Raw genomic sequence first — 16,518 nt, 5'->3', positions numbered from 1 at the left:
GCTAAATATTATAAACTTATCACTTTCCTCTGGCACTGTTCCACTAGCATTCAAAAAAGCGGTTATTCATCCTCTACTCAAAAGACCTAACCTCGACCCTGACCTCATGGTAAACTACCGGCCGGTGTCCTACCTTCCGTTTATCTCGAAAATCCTCGAAAAAATTGTTGCAAAGCAGCTAAATGAACACTTAGCGTCTAACAATCTCTGTGAACCCTTTCAATCCGGTTTCAGGGCAAATCACTATACGGAGACAGCCCTCGCAAAAATGACTAATGATCTATTGCTAACGATGGATTCTGATGCGTCATCTATGTTGCTGCTTCTTGACGTTTGCGCTGCTTTCGATACCGTTGATCATAATATTTTATTAGAGCGTATCAAAACACATATTGGTATGTCAGACTTAGCCTTGTCGTGGTTTAACTCTTATCTTACTGACAGGATGCAGTGCGTCTCCCATAACAATGTGACCTCGGACTATGTTACGGTAACGTGCGGAGTCCCCCAGGGTTCGGTTCTTGGCCCTGCACTCTTTAGTATTTACATGCTGCCGCTAGGTGACATCATACGCAAATACGGTGTTAGCTTTCACTGTTATGCTGATGACACCCAACTCTACATGCCCCTAAAGCTGACCAACACGCCGGATTGTAGTCAGCTGGAGGCGTGTCTTAATGAAATTAAACAATGGATGTCCGCTAACTTCTTGCAACTCAACACTAAGAAAACGGAAATGCTGATTATCGGTCCTGCTCAACACCGACACCTATTTAATAATACCACCTTAACATTTGACAACCAAACAATTACACAAAGCGACTCGGTAAAGAATCTGGGTATTATCTTTGACCCAACTCTCTCGTTTGAGTCACACATTAAGAGTGTTACTAAAACGGCCTTCTTTCATCTCCGTAATATCGCTAAAATTCGTTCCATTTTGTCCACTAGCGACGCTGAGATTATTATTCATGCGTTCGTTACGTCTCGTCTCGATTACTGTAACATATTATTTTCGGGTCTCCCTGTGTCTAGCATTAAAAGATTACAGTTGGTACAAAATGCGGCTGCTAGACTTTTGACAAGAACAAGAAAGTTTGATCATATTATGCCTATACTGGCTCACCTGCACTGGCTTCCTGTGCACTTAAGATGTGACTTTAAGGTTTTACTACTTACGTATAAAATACTACACGGTCTAGCTCCATCCTATCTTGCCGATTGTATTGTACCATATGTCCCGGCAAGAAACCTGCGTTCAAAGAACTCCGGCTTATTAGTGATTCCCAGAGCCCATAAAAAGTCTGCGCGCTACAGAGCGTTTTCCATTCGGGCTCCAGTACTTTGGAACGCCCTCCCGGTAACAGTTAGAGATGCTACCTCAGTAGAAGCATTTAAGTCCCATCTTAAAACTCATTTGTATACTCTAGCCTTTAAATAGACCCCCCTTTTTAGACCAGTTGATCTGCTGTTTCTTTTCTTTTTTCCTCTGCCTCCTCGCCGGGTTATTCCGGTTCCGGTGACCATGGATGAAGTGCTGGCTGTCCAGAGTTGGGACCCAGGGTGGACCGCTCGCCTGTGCATAGGTTGGGGACATCTTTGCGCTGCTGACCCGTCTCAGCTCGGGATGGTCTCCTGCTGGCCCCACTACGGACTGTACTCTCACTACTATGTTAGATCCACTAAGGACTGTTCTTTCACAATATTATGTCACTCGACATCCATTGCTTTCTGTCTCCCCTAGAGTTTCTCATAATCATTCACATCGACGTCCCTTATGTGGGCTCTGTACCGAGGATGTCGTTGTGTGTTTTGTACAGCCCTTTGAGACTTTTGTGAGAGTTTTGTAGCACCAAGAGCGTTTTTCCGCTCTTGAGGACAATTTGGAGAGAGCTTTCTCCAGACTACACTCTAGGCCTAATGCCTAATGCGAGTGACCCCCGCTGCAGCAGCCCCGCAGCTTATTTCCCCAGCCCGAAGACCAGGACGCTGCAGTCTGGAACGGGAGTCCAAGATTGCCAGTCCTAGACCTTTCGAGGGGGATTTTGAGCTGTGCAGGGGATTTCTTGTTCAGTGCGATCTGATTTTTCAACACCAGCCCTCACGCTATTCCCCTGATGGGGCTAAGATTGCTTTCATTTTTGCCTTGCTCACTGGACCTGCCCTCAAGTGGGCTATGGCTGCTGTGGACAGGACCATGGGATTGAGCTCGGATTACGCTGTCTTCCATGCTGAATTCCGGGCTGTATTCGACCACCCTAAGTATGGGGGGTACGCCGCTGGACGCCTTCACTCCATCCAGCAGGGACTTCGCTCTGTGGCATCCTACACCCTGGAATTCTGGACCCTGGCGGCTGACAGCGGCTGGGACGACAGGGTGCTCCAGAGCAGGGTCCGTCGGTGCCTCTCCGAGGAAATTAAGGATGGCCTACTGAGGGACAGACCCACATCCTGCAGAGACCTCATCGAACTAGCACTCATGTTTGACCAGAGACTGACTGAACGTGCTGCTGATGCTTACGCTCAGGGAGTCGCGAGGAACAGTCTCAGTTCTCAACTCCTACCCACCTTTGAGGCCCCTGCCGTGCCACTTCGGTCTACACCTACCATGTTGACTGCTCCTGAACCCATGCAGTTGGGAAGGACCCGGCTGACTGTTGAGGAGAGAGAGAGAAGGTACCGACAGCGTCTCTGTCTTTACTGTGGTCCGCGACCCCGAAGGGAATAAGCGGTAGAAAATGGATGGATGGATGGATATATATATATATATATATATATATATATATATATATATATATATATATATATATATATGTGTGTGTGTGTGTGTGTGTGTGTGTGTGTGTGTGTGTGTGTGTGTGTGTGTGTGTGTGTGTGTGTGTGTGTGTATCATCCCTAATGTATACATAGATTTAGATGTGTTGTGTTGTCATCAAGGAAACAAACAATCGATCACAAGTAGCAGTTATAGGATTGAGATTATATTAATTCTAACCAATACTATCAGTTTTAATTATTTTGAAAATTGTAGAATAATTTTGTTTGGCTTATGTTTTCATTGTAAACATTCCATAATATCCCATATCCCATCCTATATGTATTGACAATGAGATTTCGAAATAACTTTGTAGATAAGTACACACAAATATACAAATAATAAATAAAAGTGTCTGTATGTGTATAGAAATATAAACACTTTTAGAATAAAAATGAGGACAAGATACAAATGTGAATGCAAATTGTACAAACCTAGTTGATTTGCTTACACCTGAACAACTTCACAAATTCACAGCCGTACAATGAACCAGAAAAGTGAATCTCTGCTACGTTTCTTTTGACCACGACTCATGTTCTAGTTTAGTTGGTTGGCGCACACATGCCAGGGTAACTTGAATCAAAATGGCTGATAAACAAACAGCTCACAAATGCCAATCGGTTGTCATTGTTCACATCAAAAAACTGTTAAAATACCTAGCTCGTTTGCAAATGTCACATCTTTAATACAGGACTGTGAACTTTATCCCACTGATTTTAGTTTCTGACGCATCCCTAGCAGGGGATTGATAGTCCATTATTAGTGACGGAGCAGGAAAAGGCTAGGCATATACATTTACTGTAACATTTCACTCTAAGCGCTCTCTTATCTATTATTTGACGTTTTACAAGCTATTTATATGTTGTCAAGCATACGCTTGACAACATGTCCCTGGGTCAGAGTTGAAAAGTTACCGTAGGTGGAGAGAAAAAAAAATACGATAATAAATCAACAGCCACTCCGGAAAAGCTCCCGGTACTCCCAATGCCCAACTGTAATCCTGATATTGTACAAATACTGGAGGTCATATTCAAATGTATTATTCAAATAAATAACTGTTGTGCATATTGATGTATAAAGGAGCCTTTTTTCCCCCCTAAATTGGAGCATTTTTTTTTTTTGCAGATTACCGTGGGAAGCTGAAATTCATTATAGAGATATCCTCTGTTCCAGCCTTTGGGTTGTTGTACTTGATCTTCGTACTGAGCTGGAAGCCATCGGCGCAAGGCAGTGTTGGCTGCTCCCCAGAGAGGATTGAACCTGGCAAAAGAAACAAAGTTTAATATTGATCGAACAATAGAGGATCTCTAAAGAAACTCCTTAAACACCCATGTGGTTGTACAATAAGGAATGCTGAAAAATTATTAACTTTAACTCAGAGTGTGAATTTTTGATGACAAAGAATTTGTCACACTCCCTCCTAAGATGGCATCGAACATGGAATGACTATTGCTATCACAACGACTCTGAAATATCAACGTCAAAAAAGTTATGTTGATCGTTTAAACAGCTGAGTACGAAATGTGTAGTTTAGTTTTTTACCTTAGTGTTTATATATTGATTGTTACCAATCAGGGATATAAAAATGAACGGATTAATGCAGATCATTCCATCATCATTATTCAACTGATTAAATTTAATAAAATGTATCTGCAGCGCAGAATAACCACATTTGTCCAGTTTGTGTGTCATACAAGCACAAACAGGAAGTTGATCAGGTATTAATAAGCTAATTAGTTTATTTCGAACATGTATACACTTGTTATTAACAGTTTATATATAATACGTACATAAGGCAATTCCAATTGCTTTACAGAAAATTACAAGCAGGCAAAATTATCGTAAAAATAATCATAATTCAAATTAACATAAAATAAAATTATCTCAAAAACAACCACAATTATATTTCAAATCGAAGAGTGTAGATAAAAAAACGTTCAGTTGTCGTATACAGAATTAAATACAGGTGTTTTAACCTTGATTTCAAACATTGCCAATGTTGAGGCCTGTCTCAGCTCTTCTGTAAGAGTCCATTTCAGATTTTAGGGACATAAAACTGAAACGCAGCCTCACAATGTTTCGTCCTGACTCTGGGCACCAGCAGGAGACCACTCCCTGAGGTCCTCAAAGGCCGAGATGGTTCATATGGATCTAACATGTCAGAGAGGTACTTTGGCAAAAAAACATGAAAAGACAGAGCTTTTTTAAAATCTATTCTCTGAGCTACAGGAAGCCACTGCAGTAGGGATGTATATCGTTTTATATGATACCCTTATCAATATTCCTTATCAACACCGGTATTCATCGGGACTCTTGTCGGTACTATATGTAATTTATGTAAAAAGATGATGTTAAAAAATGCATTTTTATTGGCACAAGAGGTTAATATCATGCAACATCTCACAACAAAGAAGTATTTTATCAACACCTGCTTTTAAAGTCTTAAACAAGTCAAATATGTTAGCAGTGCTAGGTGCAATGCAGGTATGTTATCATCGTGTAAACATCACACAGATCCATCACTGTTTTCATTCATTACAGTTACACTCAGCTGGAAAAAATATTTATGTAGGTAAAGCACATACCTTTTACATGGTATTGTATATTTTATAATAATATATCATGTAAATCTGTGCAATCATTCAGCATAATAGGTGGGTGTGCAATTAAGCAAGGTGTGTTTTGAAGTCACGCAAATATGGCGTGATGGACTGATGTCAGACGGCGACTGTTTTATTAACATTCTAAGTGAATATCCATCCATCCATCCATCCATCCATCCATCCATCTTCCTCCGCTTATCTGAGATCAGGTCATGGGTCAGCAGCCAAAGTGAATAAGAAAAAGGAAATTAGATAAGAAAAAGCGCATTAACAATGTACAAATACATTTGTCATCATTTTTAGTCATCATTTTAACACTAGTGCTCCTACTATAGTATTTGATGCTGTCAAGTGAACATGAACTTACCAATAAAGATGTTTATTCAGCGGTAGCGTCCATAAAAGGCTGCAGTAGTGGCAAGTGTTTTTGACACAGCTTTAGAGCGACAAGTAGTCATATTTGCAAAAGAAACATATCACCTGACACATAAATGTCATTTGGGACATGTTTAGCTCTGTATTCAGTAGTTAGTTTAGTAGTTTGAGGCGGCCGTGTGTCCCCGAGGCAGGCAGAAGGGTGCAGGGCTGCCGTGTTTAGAGCGTTTGCTGGAGGTGAGTGTTTGTCAAGTGCACTGTAAACATGATTTCCCCTTTCTCAATGACAGCATCTCAATCCCATTATGCCAATTTCCGTGACTTTTCGCATTTAGATTCTGTTTCTACAGAACATTGATTCCATCTGCGATTCCAATGACACGTAAATCTAGCTGTCTTGTTTTACGCTTTGCAGCGGTACTTGAATAAATGTGACAGCGTGCATGTGTCATAGTTACAACGGATTAAAAAGTACCAATAGCAGTTAATTGATTAGTTAATTAATCTTTCTAAGTCTGTTCAGTTTCTGTTCAGGCGGGTACATTCGTCAACTTAATCACAGCTGTTTCAGTGCTGTGTTGAGGCCTGAAGGTTATCAACAACATTGCAGGTGTCTTTACAGACGCTTTAAAAAGACACAGTATCATTTAGCTTTTGGCTGTACGTAACCGTTTTTTCACCTCTTGATCTGGAGGAAGTAGCGCACTGAGGGGCAGGACAATAAATTTTGCATTCACATTGTGATTGGGCAGCCAAAAGCTGGAGCTGGACATTTGATAGACGTTTACAAAGATAGACCTGCTTGTGTGATTGGCCACAGAAAGATGGCATCATACCGGTGACAGGTTAAGGAAAGATGGGCTCAAAAGTTCATATTTCGCACTGTGATTGGGTGGCCAAAAGATGGAGCGGATGTCACCATTCGGACGTCACAAATGTGGCAAATTCTAAACGGCTACTCTACAGGAAAGAGGAAAGAAGGCAAAATAGTTTGACTTCGAATTTTCTGGAGTAATGCAGATCCCACATACACAACAGCAAGTACAAATAGGTCACAAAAGTTGATTTTGCATAATAGGGCCCTAAAACGCTGGGGGGAGTGAATTGGGACTAAACAGTGTTGTGATGGTGCTACAGGACCCCTCGCCCCGGTGTAGGACCCTCCCTGATTTGTGAGTGGCAACCCCTCACAATCTCAACAATGTATCTCTCTTTCCAGGACGACTGTGAAAATTTTATTTATTTGCTTAAAACCACCCTAAAATAAATCTAAGACGGTCAATCCAAAATTGACAGACACTTAGGGAGTTTTTATTTAACAAGACAAACCCGCTGACGACATACGTTTTTTTCATTCAGTGAACTAGTTTTTACATAGTGTAACGACCTGCTGGGGTTGATGTCGTGAATGTACCACGCCTGGAAGGCGATTGACGAATAAGGAGGAAGGGACGAGACGTGCGTGTGGGAGGAACAACATAGGTGTTGGAATTGAGCTGTGTTAGCTGAGTAAAAGTTAAAAAAAAAAAAGAGTGTCAGCCTTTGTGTGCACTTCTTAAGGATGCTACAATTGATGTCAGAAGTAAAACTTTGCGCATACAACCGCTTCTTGTGTGCTCAGCCAGCTACGTCACCAGGATGCCACAATGTTTCCTGGTGACTTTGTCAAGATTGAATAGCGGCAGCTGTCGACGCCGTGGAGCTCGCCACAAAGAAAGAGGGAGGGAGAAAGGAGAGCAACGGCGTCGACAGCTGCAGCGCATACTGCTTGCCATGAGGGAAAACTGCTTGTCGTGACGGAGCGGTTGTTGCTGGACACACGACGGACTCTTGGGAGAAGAAGGAGTGCCGCAAGGACGTGAAGATATCTACCTATTCGGAATTATGACAACAGGACATCTGCTGATTGGAGTAAGTGTTGCTCTGGTTTGTCGACAAATTGGAAATTGCTGGCAGTCTTCAAAGTACCCCAAAGCTGCCACAAATCATTGGAGGATGCGGGAAGAACTGTGGACACTCTTGTGATTTTGGATCACATCGGACTGTCTGCCCCGCAGGTTTGAGGACCAGTCATAGACAATTTAGAGTGAAAATCAACTTTTATTTTCACTCGTATACAAAACATTCTAACTTGGATTGTTTCCCTGGCTTCGAAACTCTCCCGAAGGACAGTGCAGCAAAGACAGAACAAACTCCCTTCTTGTCTCTCATGGACACACACCAGTTGTTGTTGACTTTGGACTAGCGACTGCATGACATCAAGGCCGCGTAACAGAGACACACTGCAGGCTTACACACAAACATGCATCAACAAAAATATACGCCACACACATACATACCCCACCCCTCCCAATCCAAAGCCCTCGACGCAAATCCCATAGGGGTGATGAAAGGATGGTCAGCGCCTGAGAGCTGTGGCCTACCTCCATGACCCCACACTCCCTTCCCTCTGTTGCTAGATATCTCGAGATGTATGTTGTAATATGTATATGTGCTTTGCTATGGAGGGTTTTTTCCCACTCCAGACTGGGCCCCGTTAGGAGCCCAGTCTAGATTGTATTTTTTTACTCATCCTCCCCAGCTTTTTACCTTTTTTCCCCATCTTTTACGGGGCGCCTTGTGGCGACCCATCAGCGTTCCTGTTCTGTAACCCTGTACACTGTTTGTTTGTCTAATCTTGAACGGGTTTGTGCTGAAAACAAAGTTCCGTTGTACTTGTGCAATGACAATAAAGACCAATCCTATCCCTATTCCGCCCTCAATGAAGACTTCGAGGTTTTATGGCAAAGCGAACTGGGAGGCATTTCCTGCCCAATTTGAACTGTTGGCACAGGTTGGAAGATGATCTTCAGAGGAAATGGCCCTCCAGCTTGCAATTTGCCTCACTGGCGATGCCTTGTCAAGTCTGCTGCTACTTAGCCCAACAGAGTGAAGTGATTCCGGGGACCTGGCTATAACGACATCGAGGGACTGGTCCACCGCACCCATGCTCACATGCCTGCGGCCGTCCAAGGGGAGCTTGCCCGCAATCACTTTCTCCAGGCCCTGCTATCAGCTGACTTGCGTGTTCAGACACTCCTGGCCCATCCCACATGCCTCCAGTCAGCCCTTGAGCAGGCTACATAGAGAGAGAGATGCTGTGCTTAGAGGGTCGTGCTTGGTGATACACCTCAGGTAAAAGAACAAAAGGGGCTGGACCTGGTGCCAGGGGACCCAGGGTGGATGGAGTTTACTGGCCTAGTTGGTTCGGGCAGCCACACTACGTACGATCGACGCTCAAGACAGCATTCTAAGACATGTTGGAGCTGCGGTGAGGCTTGACACTTTTTCCGTGATTGCCCACATACCCAGTCAATAAGAGAAATGGAGCAGGGGCTGTAAAGATGGGACAATACGAGCCCCTAAAAATATGTCCCAACTTCACCCCAAGGAGGACACATTACAGGTTGCTCAAGAGAAGGGGATGCAGGCAGTGGGCGGAACAGATTGCTAGCCAGAACACCTCCTAGTAATTGGATGAACCTGGGTAAGGAACTGTTGGTACACTCCTGTGACTGTCGAGGAGGTGGTGGGATACGTTGCACAGCATTAGTGGACACAGAGTCCTCTGCAAAAATAATAAAGACAGAGGTGGCGCCAAGAGGGGTTGTCGTTTTACCTACCTCAGTAAAGCTTCAGTCACTGGAGAGAAAACTCCAATGGTCAGGGAAGTTGTGGTGAATCTGGTCAATGTTTGAAACCCTGCGTCCGTCTGATGGCTTGCTACAACAGGCTGGAGAGAACCAGTCATCGGGGAGATCTGTTGGCAAGTGGTGGTATCAAAAGCTTTGAGAGAGTCGGTCCTACAAGAAGTGTACAGAGTCCCGAGATCTGGGCACTTTGGCATCTTCAAGATCCTAAGCCACCTCCGCCAAGCCATTTATTGGTCAACACAGAAGAGATATGATTGACTATTGTGAGCATTGTGACAGCTGCGTGGCAAAGAAGGGCCCCACAGACAGATCACATGCACAGCTACAGCAATTCCTTGTCCTATGGAGAAGGTGGGGATAGATGTCCTCGGGCCCTTCCCTCACACAGAAAGAGGTAACCACTACATCCTCACAGCCGTGGACTACTTTACAAAGTGACCTGAAGCATACAGCCTGCCCGACCAAGAAGCTGAAACTATTGCCCGACCAAGAAGCTGGAACTATTGCAGATGCGCTGTTGGAAGGAATGTTCAGCAGGTTCGGTTCCCCAGAGATCATCCACACCAATCAAGACAGAAACTTTGAGACAAGGCATTTTGCAACATTGTGCGAGAAACTTGGCTCTCGGAAAACCTGGATCACACCCTGTCACCCACAGAGTGGTGACAGGGTGGCTTGTAGAGAGATTTAACTACATCTTAGGACAACAGCGGGACTGGGAATGCCATGTTCCCCTCGGACAACAGCGGGACTGAGATTGCCATGTTCCCCTCCTGCTGATGGCATACAGGTCAGGTATGTTACATTTCCTGCTCCAGCTGAGCTGTTTTGATGCTGGGCCGAGAGATCCGTACGCCCGCATTAAAAGGTATGCGCCAACGGGTCCACCAGGAGCTGAGTACGCCAAGAGATTACAAGACCGGCTGGAGTCAGCCTATGAATTCGCTAGGAACTAGCTGCGGAACGCTTGCTATTAACAAAAGAGGAATTACGACGTGCATGAAAAAGGGCAACATTTCACTGCTAAAGAGTTGGCGTGAGTGTACAACTCCTAACGGAAAAGGGGAAGATGCTACCTAGACAGTGACTGGATGGGCCCTTGCAGTGTTGGAAAGACTCGGGGAAGTTGTCCAACTCCCACCTCGTGGCAGAAAAGTTGTCCTGCAATGTGACCGACTAGCACCGTACCGGGGCACGGGCACTCTTGCAAGACTATGAGTGGAGTTAACCACTAGGGATCGTCCTAACCTTCACAAGATGTAGCGATTTCTGTAACTTCTTCCCCAAACAGGCAGAGTGCTGTCACAAAATCTCTCAAGTGGGCGACGACCAGCCCACTTGAGAGATTTTGTTGTCCCCCTCAGGGACGAGGGACTTTGAAAGAGGGGGCTAGTGTAACGCAGTGGCGTCACTATCTTAGCCCCCAGGAGATGCACAGGATGCGAGCGAACGTAGCGCACGAGCACAAAACTTCACAAACGGCTAAATAAGAAAAACTTGGAGTCCGTCTTCTGATCTGAAAAAGAGCCAAAGCTGTCAAAGAGCTGAGGGACCATCTTCAAAGTGCAATGCTGAAACAAATAATGCAAACAATAAAATGTAACTTCCAGGGATTGAGATTAACGAAGTCCCGTCGTCCCGGGGACTGTAAAAAAAATGCACGGGACGAAAAGAAATGCTCCCCGTGACGATGGCTTTTAACTATTTTTTTTCTTTTTCTTTTTATGTATTTATTCATTTTACATTTTATATTAAATGTCTTGGTTTTTCCTCCCTCTGAAAATCCTATGAAATGTTTAACAAGCCCATCCATCCATCCATTTTCTACTGCTTGTCCCTTTTCATCCTATAATAATACAACAGCTATTAATGTAACAATAAAATAAAATAAATATATTTAATTATGTTTTTTTCATTATTTTAACAATAGGCTAATGTATATATTTATTTATATAGATTCTACAAGAAACACAAAACTTAAAAACTAAATTATTTACAATTTTTTTTTCTTTATGTATATATTGTTTTAGAGCGGTAATGTAACTTTTTGTCAAACACAGACCTGGTGTAAAATGGAGCTAATACATTTTACTACAAGCAGTGATGAATACTTACTTTCTTGAAAAAGTTTATTATGACCATTTTGCATCCTTTCACATTCTTGTTCTGCAGTGCTGTGTGCTAATGTGCTTCGTACACTTGCAGGACCGCAAGCAAAGTCGCAGAGAAAATGCGGACTGGATTTTGAGTGATGTGGGCATTTTCTATATGAACAAGTCCAAGGACCGCAAGCAAGGTCGCAGAGAAAATGCGGACTGGATTTTGAGTGATGTGGGCATTTTCTATATGAACAAGTGGAATGGATTTGATACTGACGAATAAGTAGGAAGTGTTGTTGTTGCGAAAATAAGGGAGGAGAATAAACGTTCATATGAGAGGAACGAGATACGTGTTGGAATTGAGCTGTGTTAGCATTGGTTGCTCAAGATAAGTTAAAAAAAAGAGCGTCAGGCATTGTTTACACTTCTTCTGGATGCCACAATTTTGTTAAAGTAACATCAACAACAAGATAATGATTAAATGACACAAACAGGATGTGACAATGAGATCGCTCAGCTTACCCCTAAGTCCTCTACGTAAAGGTTCTGTTGCGGGTATTTGGGGTGGCTCTGATGGGGTGGCTCTACCATATTTTTAAGATTTCTACTTGTGCGTTGCTACTTATCCTGTCAACAAAGTTAGGCACATACCTGTTGTTGCAGATGCCAGATATGGAGCGGTACTTGCTGATGTGACTGTGCTGACAAAGACCTGGATATGTTAAAGGTGGACATCCTGACAGCTCTGCAATAAGTTCCACATGCTCCCATGAAAGCAAACCTATAGACCGGTAAAGATGACAACATAAGTGGTTCATAGGATTAAAAAAACAGTATCAAAGTTAAACAATAACAATCTGGATGATAGTCCATTTTGAACAGAGACTTAAACATGGCCTCATCGTAAAGAGGAACTGCACTTTTGGGGGGATTTTGCCTATCGTCCACAATCATTATGAGATGTATGACAATGGATGTAAGTTATTATTTTTTTTGCAATCTAAATATTAAGGAAATGCGATCAACAGACCGCTTACAATGGAGCCTACAGGAGCCACACAATTCAGCCTACAAAGCCTTTAAAAAAACATCCAAACACCTCAATTGAGGTTTTATATGCCTCATGTACTTACATATGTTATGTCGTAACGGGCACATTTAAAATAAGATTTAATATTTACAAATCACATCGTTTGCTTTTTTTCTTCTTCGTCACTGATTATCACACACTGCAAACTTTATAAGAGGCAACAAACATAATAAAACATCACTCACTGTGCAACGTTTGCTGTCATTAGGATGCCGACTTCTAAGATGTTTATATATTCCCATTTAAGTGAAAAATTTATCATATTCTCACAAAGAAAGTCTGGCCATTTTCAGGTCTTAAATGGCTGTCAAAGTGTACCAACTTGTCTAACTACCTACTCAGACATCTTCTGTCCTGGTATGATGCATGATTTATGATCTAGAATACACTTACAGGGAGCAAGGAAGCAAGTAGGCAGCAGACCACTCGATTATGTAGGCGCACATGCAAGTGATCACAGCCCCGCTATAAATAGTTTGTCCGCGCTAGCACTTATCTTAACAATATCACTAACGGTGTATTGCCCTGTTAACGGGGCAATACAAAGTTACCAGGGGTGGAACCAGACTTGAAAGAGTTAGTAGGAACCCTACAAAATGATATAAATAAGACACAAAGCAAGGTCGACACTCTCGAGTAACAGATGATCAGCGGTGTACAAAAAGATGTTGCAGATATCCAAGAACAGATATTCAAAGACAGAAAAGAAAATCGTGAAGATATGGTGGAATTTAGAAAGTTCAAAGAAAAAATGGATGCATTAAAACAGGAGGTGGAGAAGCTGAATGGGGAGAATGCAACATTGCGCCAACAGTTGAATGCCATGCAACAAAATAACACCCATTGGGACATAGCAGTGTTGTGGAGACCATTAAAATGTAGATAGCAGCAGTGCGCCAACAGTTTCATGCCATGCAACAAGATAACACAGATTTGAAGAACTTCAGGGAAGAGATGGCTGCATTGAGACAACAGCCCAATGCCAGACAACAAGTTGTCACCAATCTGGGGGATATCACTGTTTTGGAAAACTACATAGAGGAAATGGATCAGTTTACACGACAGAATGACATCATCATTGCAGGGCTTTGCATCAATCCTCGATCCTATGCAAGAGCAGTTGACAACAGAGGAGAACCAGATAACATGGACGCTGCTTCAACGTGGTCAACTTTCTGCAATCGAAGGGAATTGATGTCAATATTAACACCGTTGATGCATGCATTTCACTGAATAGAAGAGGTAACAACACCACGCCAGTAACCATCATTAAGCTCACCAAAATCCAGGAAATCCAGGAAATCCAAAATGGCACTGCTGACACAGGGAAAAAAGCTGAAGGGCACAAATGTGTACATGAACGAGCACCTCACTAAATGCAATGCTAAAATCACCAAGAAAGCACGCGACTTGAGGAAACAAGGGAAAATTCAGGGAACTTGGAGCGCCAACTGCCAAATCATAAAGCTGAATGGAAGTCTCCAAGCAAGAGTCCTAGTTGTCAATGACATCAAGGATCTGGACGAATATCAGAATTCCCAGCAACTACAACAAAAACAACGATAATGGAGTCTGACAGAAAACAATCATTGACATTGGACTACAAAATGACAACGCTGCAAGATATTACCGAACAAGATGATCTTCACATTCAGCGAGCAACACAAATGGTAAAAAGGAAAGAATGGAACCGAAAACATTCAGCAACATAGATTACAATAGTCCGGAATTAAATAAGGATATAGATCCAGATATTTTTTTTTTCTTTCACACTAGGAATAATTGTTTTTATTATACATACGAACAATATAACAAAAACATTAAAATAGACAACAAAGTGTCGATTATTCATTTAAACAGCAGAAATTTGTATGCTAACGACAACTGTGTGAAGCATTTTTTGGAACAATTCAACAAACCCTTCAAAGTTATCGCTATCTCAGAAACATGGATGGATGCTAAAAAAGGAATGGAATTTGACCTGGAAGGATATGAACTAAATTATACCAACAGAATCAACAAGAACGGAGGGGGAGGAGCTGTGTACGTGATGAAGAACCTAAACTACAAAATGTTAAAAACAAATATGACACTACCTATTAATAATATCTTAGAATGTATAACCATATGTCATTAAAAAAGCAAAAACGTACTGATCACCGAGATCACCGAAGTCAAACATTGATACGTTTGAGAACTGGATTAAAGCTACTTTTACTGAAATCACTCAAAAATAACCTTCTTATGTGGAGACTTCAACATTGACCTCTTGAACCCTGACAAACAAAAGCCCAAAGATGACTTTATTGACACAATGTACAGCCTGAGTTGAGTTTATATCATAAAATCACAAGGCCAAGCAGAATCTCAGGACACAGCGCCACACTAATGTTTTGATAACAATACCACAAGTGGCCTGCTAATATCCGACATAAGTGATCATCTGCCAGTTTTCATAATCTATGACGGAAACTACAAGAAGAGGAACATTGATGACAAAAATACTTTTCCAAGAATATGTACAGAGCAAAGTATGACAGCTTTCAAAAATGACCTGAGAAAACAGAGTTGGGACAATGTCTACAGTGAAAATGATGGAGATGATACATATGGTACATCCATCCATCCATCCATCCATCTTCTTCCGCTTATCCGAGGTCGGGTCGCGGGAGCAGCAGCCTAAGCAGGGAAGGCCAGACTCTCCTCTCCCCAGCCACTTCGTCCAGGTCATCCCGGGGAATCCCGAGGCGTTCCCAGGCCAGCCGGGAGACATAGTCTTCCCAACGTGTCCTGGGTCTTCACCGTGGCCTCCTACCGGTTGGACGTGCCCTAAACACCTCCCTAGGGAGGTGTTCGGGTGGCATCCTGACCAGATGCCCGAACCACCTCATCTGGCTCCTCTTGATGTGGAGGAGCAACGGCTTTACTCTGAGCTCCTCCCGGATGGCAGAGCTTCTCACCCTATCTCTATGGGACAGCCCCCCACCCCCACCCGGCGGAGGAAACTCATTTCGGTCGCCTGTACCCGTGATCTTGTCCTTTCGGTCATAACCCAAAGCTTATGACTATATGTGAGGATGGGAACGTAGATCGACCGGTAAATTGAGAGCTTTGCCTTCCGGCTCAGCTCCTTCTTCACCACAACGGATCGATACAGCGTCCACATTACTGAAGACGCTGCACCGATCCGCCTGTCGATCTCACGATCCACTCTTCCCCCACTCGTGAACAAGACTCCTAGGTACTTGAACTCCTCCACTTGGGGCAGGGTCTCCTCCCCAACCCGGAGATGGCACTCCACCCTTTTCCGGGCGAGAACCATGGACTCCGACTTGGAGGTGCTGATTCTCATGCCAGTCGCTTCACACTCGGCTGCGAACCGATCCAGTGAGAGCTGAAGATCCTGGCCAGATGAAGTCATCAGGACCACATCATCTGCAAAAAGCAGAGACCTAATCCTGCAGCCACCAAACCGGATCCCCTCAACGCCTTGACTGCGCCTAGAAATTCTGTCCATAAAAGTTATGAACAGAATCGGTGACAAAGGGCAGCCTTGGCAGAGTCCAACCCTCACTGGAAACGTGTCCGACTTACTACAATGCGGCATACTCTCTAAACACTCCCCACAGGACCTCCCGAGGGACACGGTCAAATGCCTTCTCCAAGTCCACAAAGCACATGTAGACTGGCTGGGCAAACTCCCATGCACCCTCAAGGACCCTGCCAAGAGTATAGAGCTGGTCCACAGTTCCACGACCAGGACGAAAACCACACTGTTCCTCCTGAATCCGAGGTTCGACTATCCGGCGTAACCTCCTCTCCAGTACACCTGAATAAACCTTAC

The 16,518-nt window shown here is 43.4% G+C and overlaps 1 protein-coding gene across 1 annotated transcript in view; it reads right to left on the bottom strand.

Annotated features, from left to right (window-relative positions):
• Window positions 1-16,518, bottom strand: part of tpo (thyroid peroxidase) — an 88,335-nt gene that overhangs the window by 58,599 nt on the left and 13,218 nt on the right. The window contains exons 4-5 of the mRNA XM_061925066.1: window positions 12,236-12,365; window positions 3,946-4,075 (exon numbers count right to left, since the gene is read on the bottom strand). Of these exons, the coding sequence (XP_061781050.1) occupies window positions 3,946-4,075; window positions 12,236-12,365 (260 nt within the window). The remainder of the gene's footprint in view (window positions 1-3,945; window positions 4,076-12,235; window positions 12,366-16,518) is intronic.

The sequence above is a fragment of the Nerophis lumbriciformis genome, linkage group LG29 (assembly GCF_033978685.3).
Source record: "Nerophis lumbriciformis linkage group LG29, RoL_Nlum_v2.1, whole genome shotgun sequence".
Taxonomy (NCBI): Eukaryota; Metazoa; Chordata; class Actinopteri; order Syngnathiformes; family Syngnathidae; genus Nerophis; species Nerophis lumbriciformis.
Note: the sequence above shows the minus strand (reverse complement) of the source record. Positions and strands in the feature narration are given on the sequence as shown.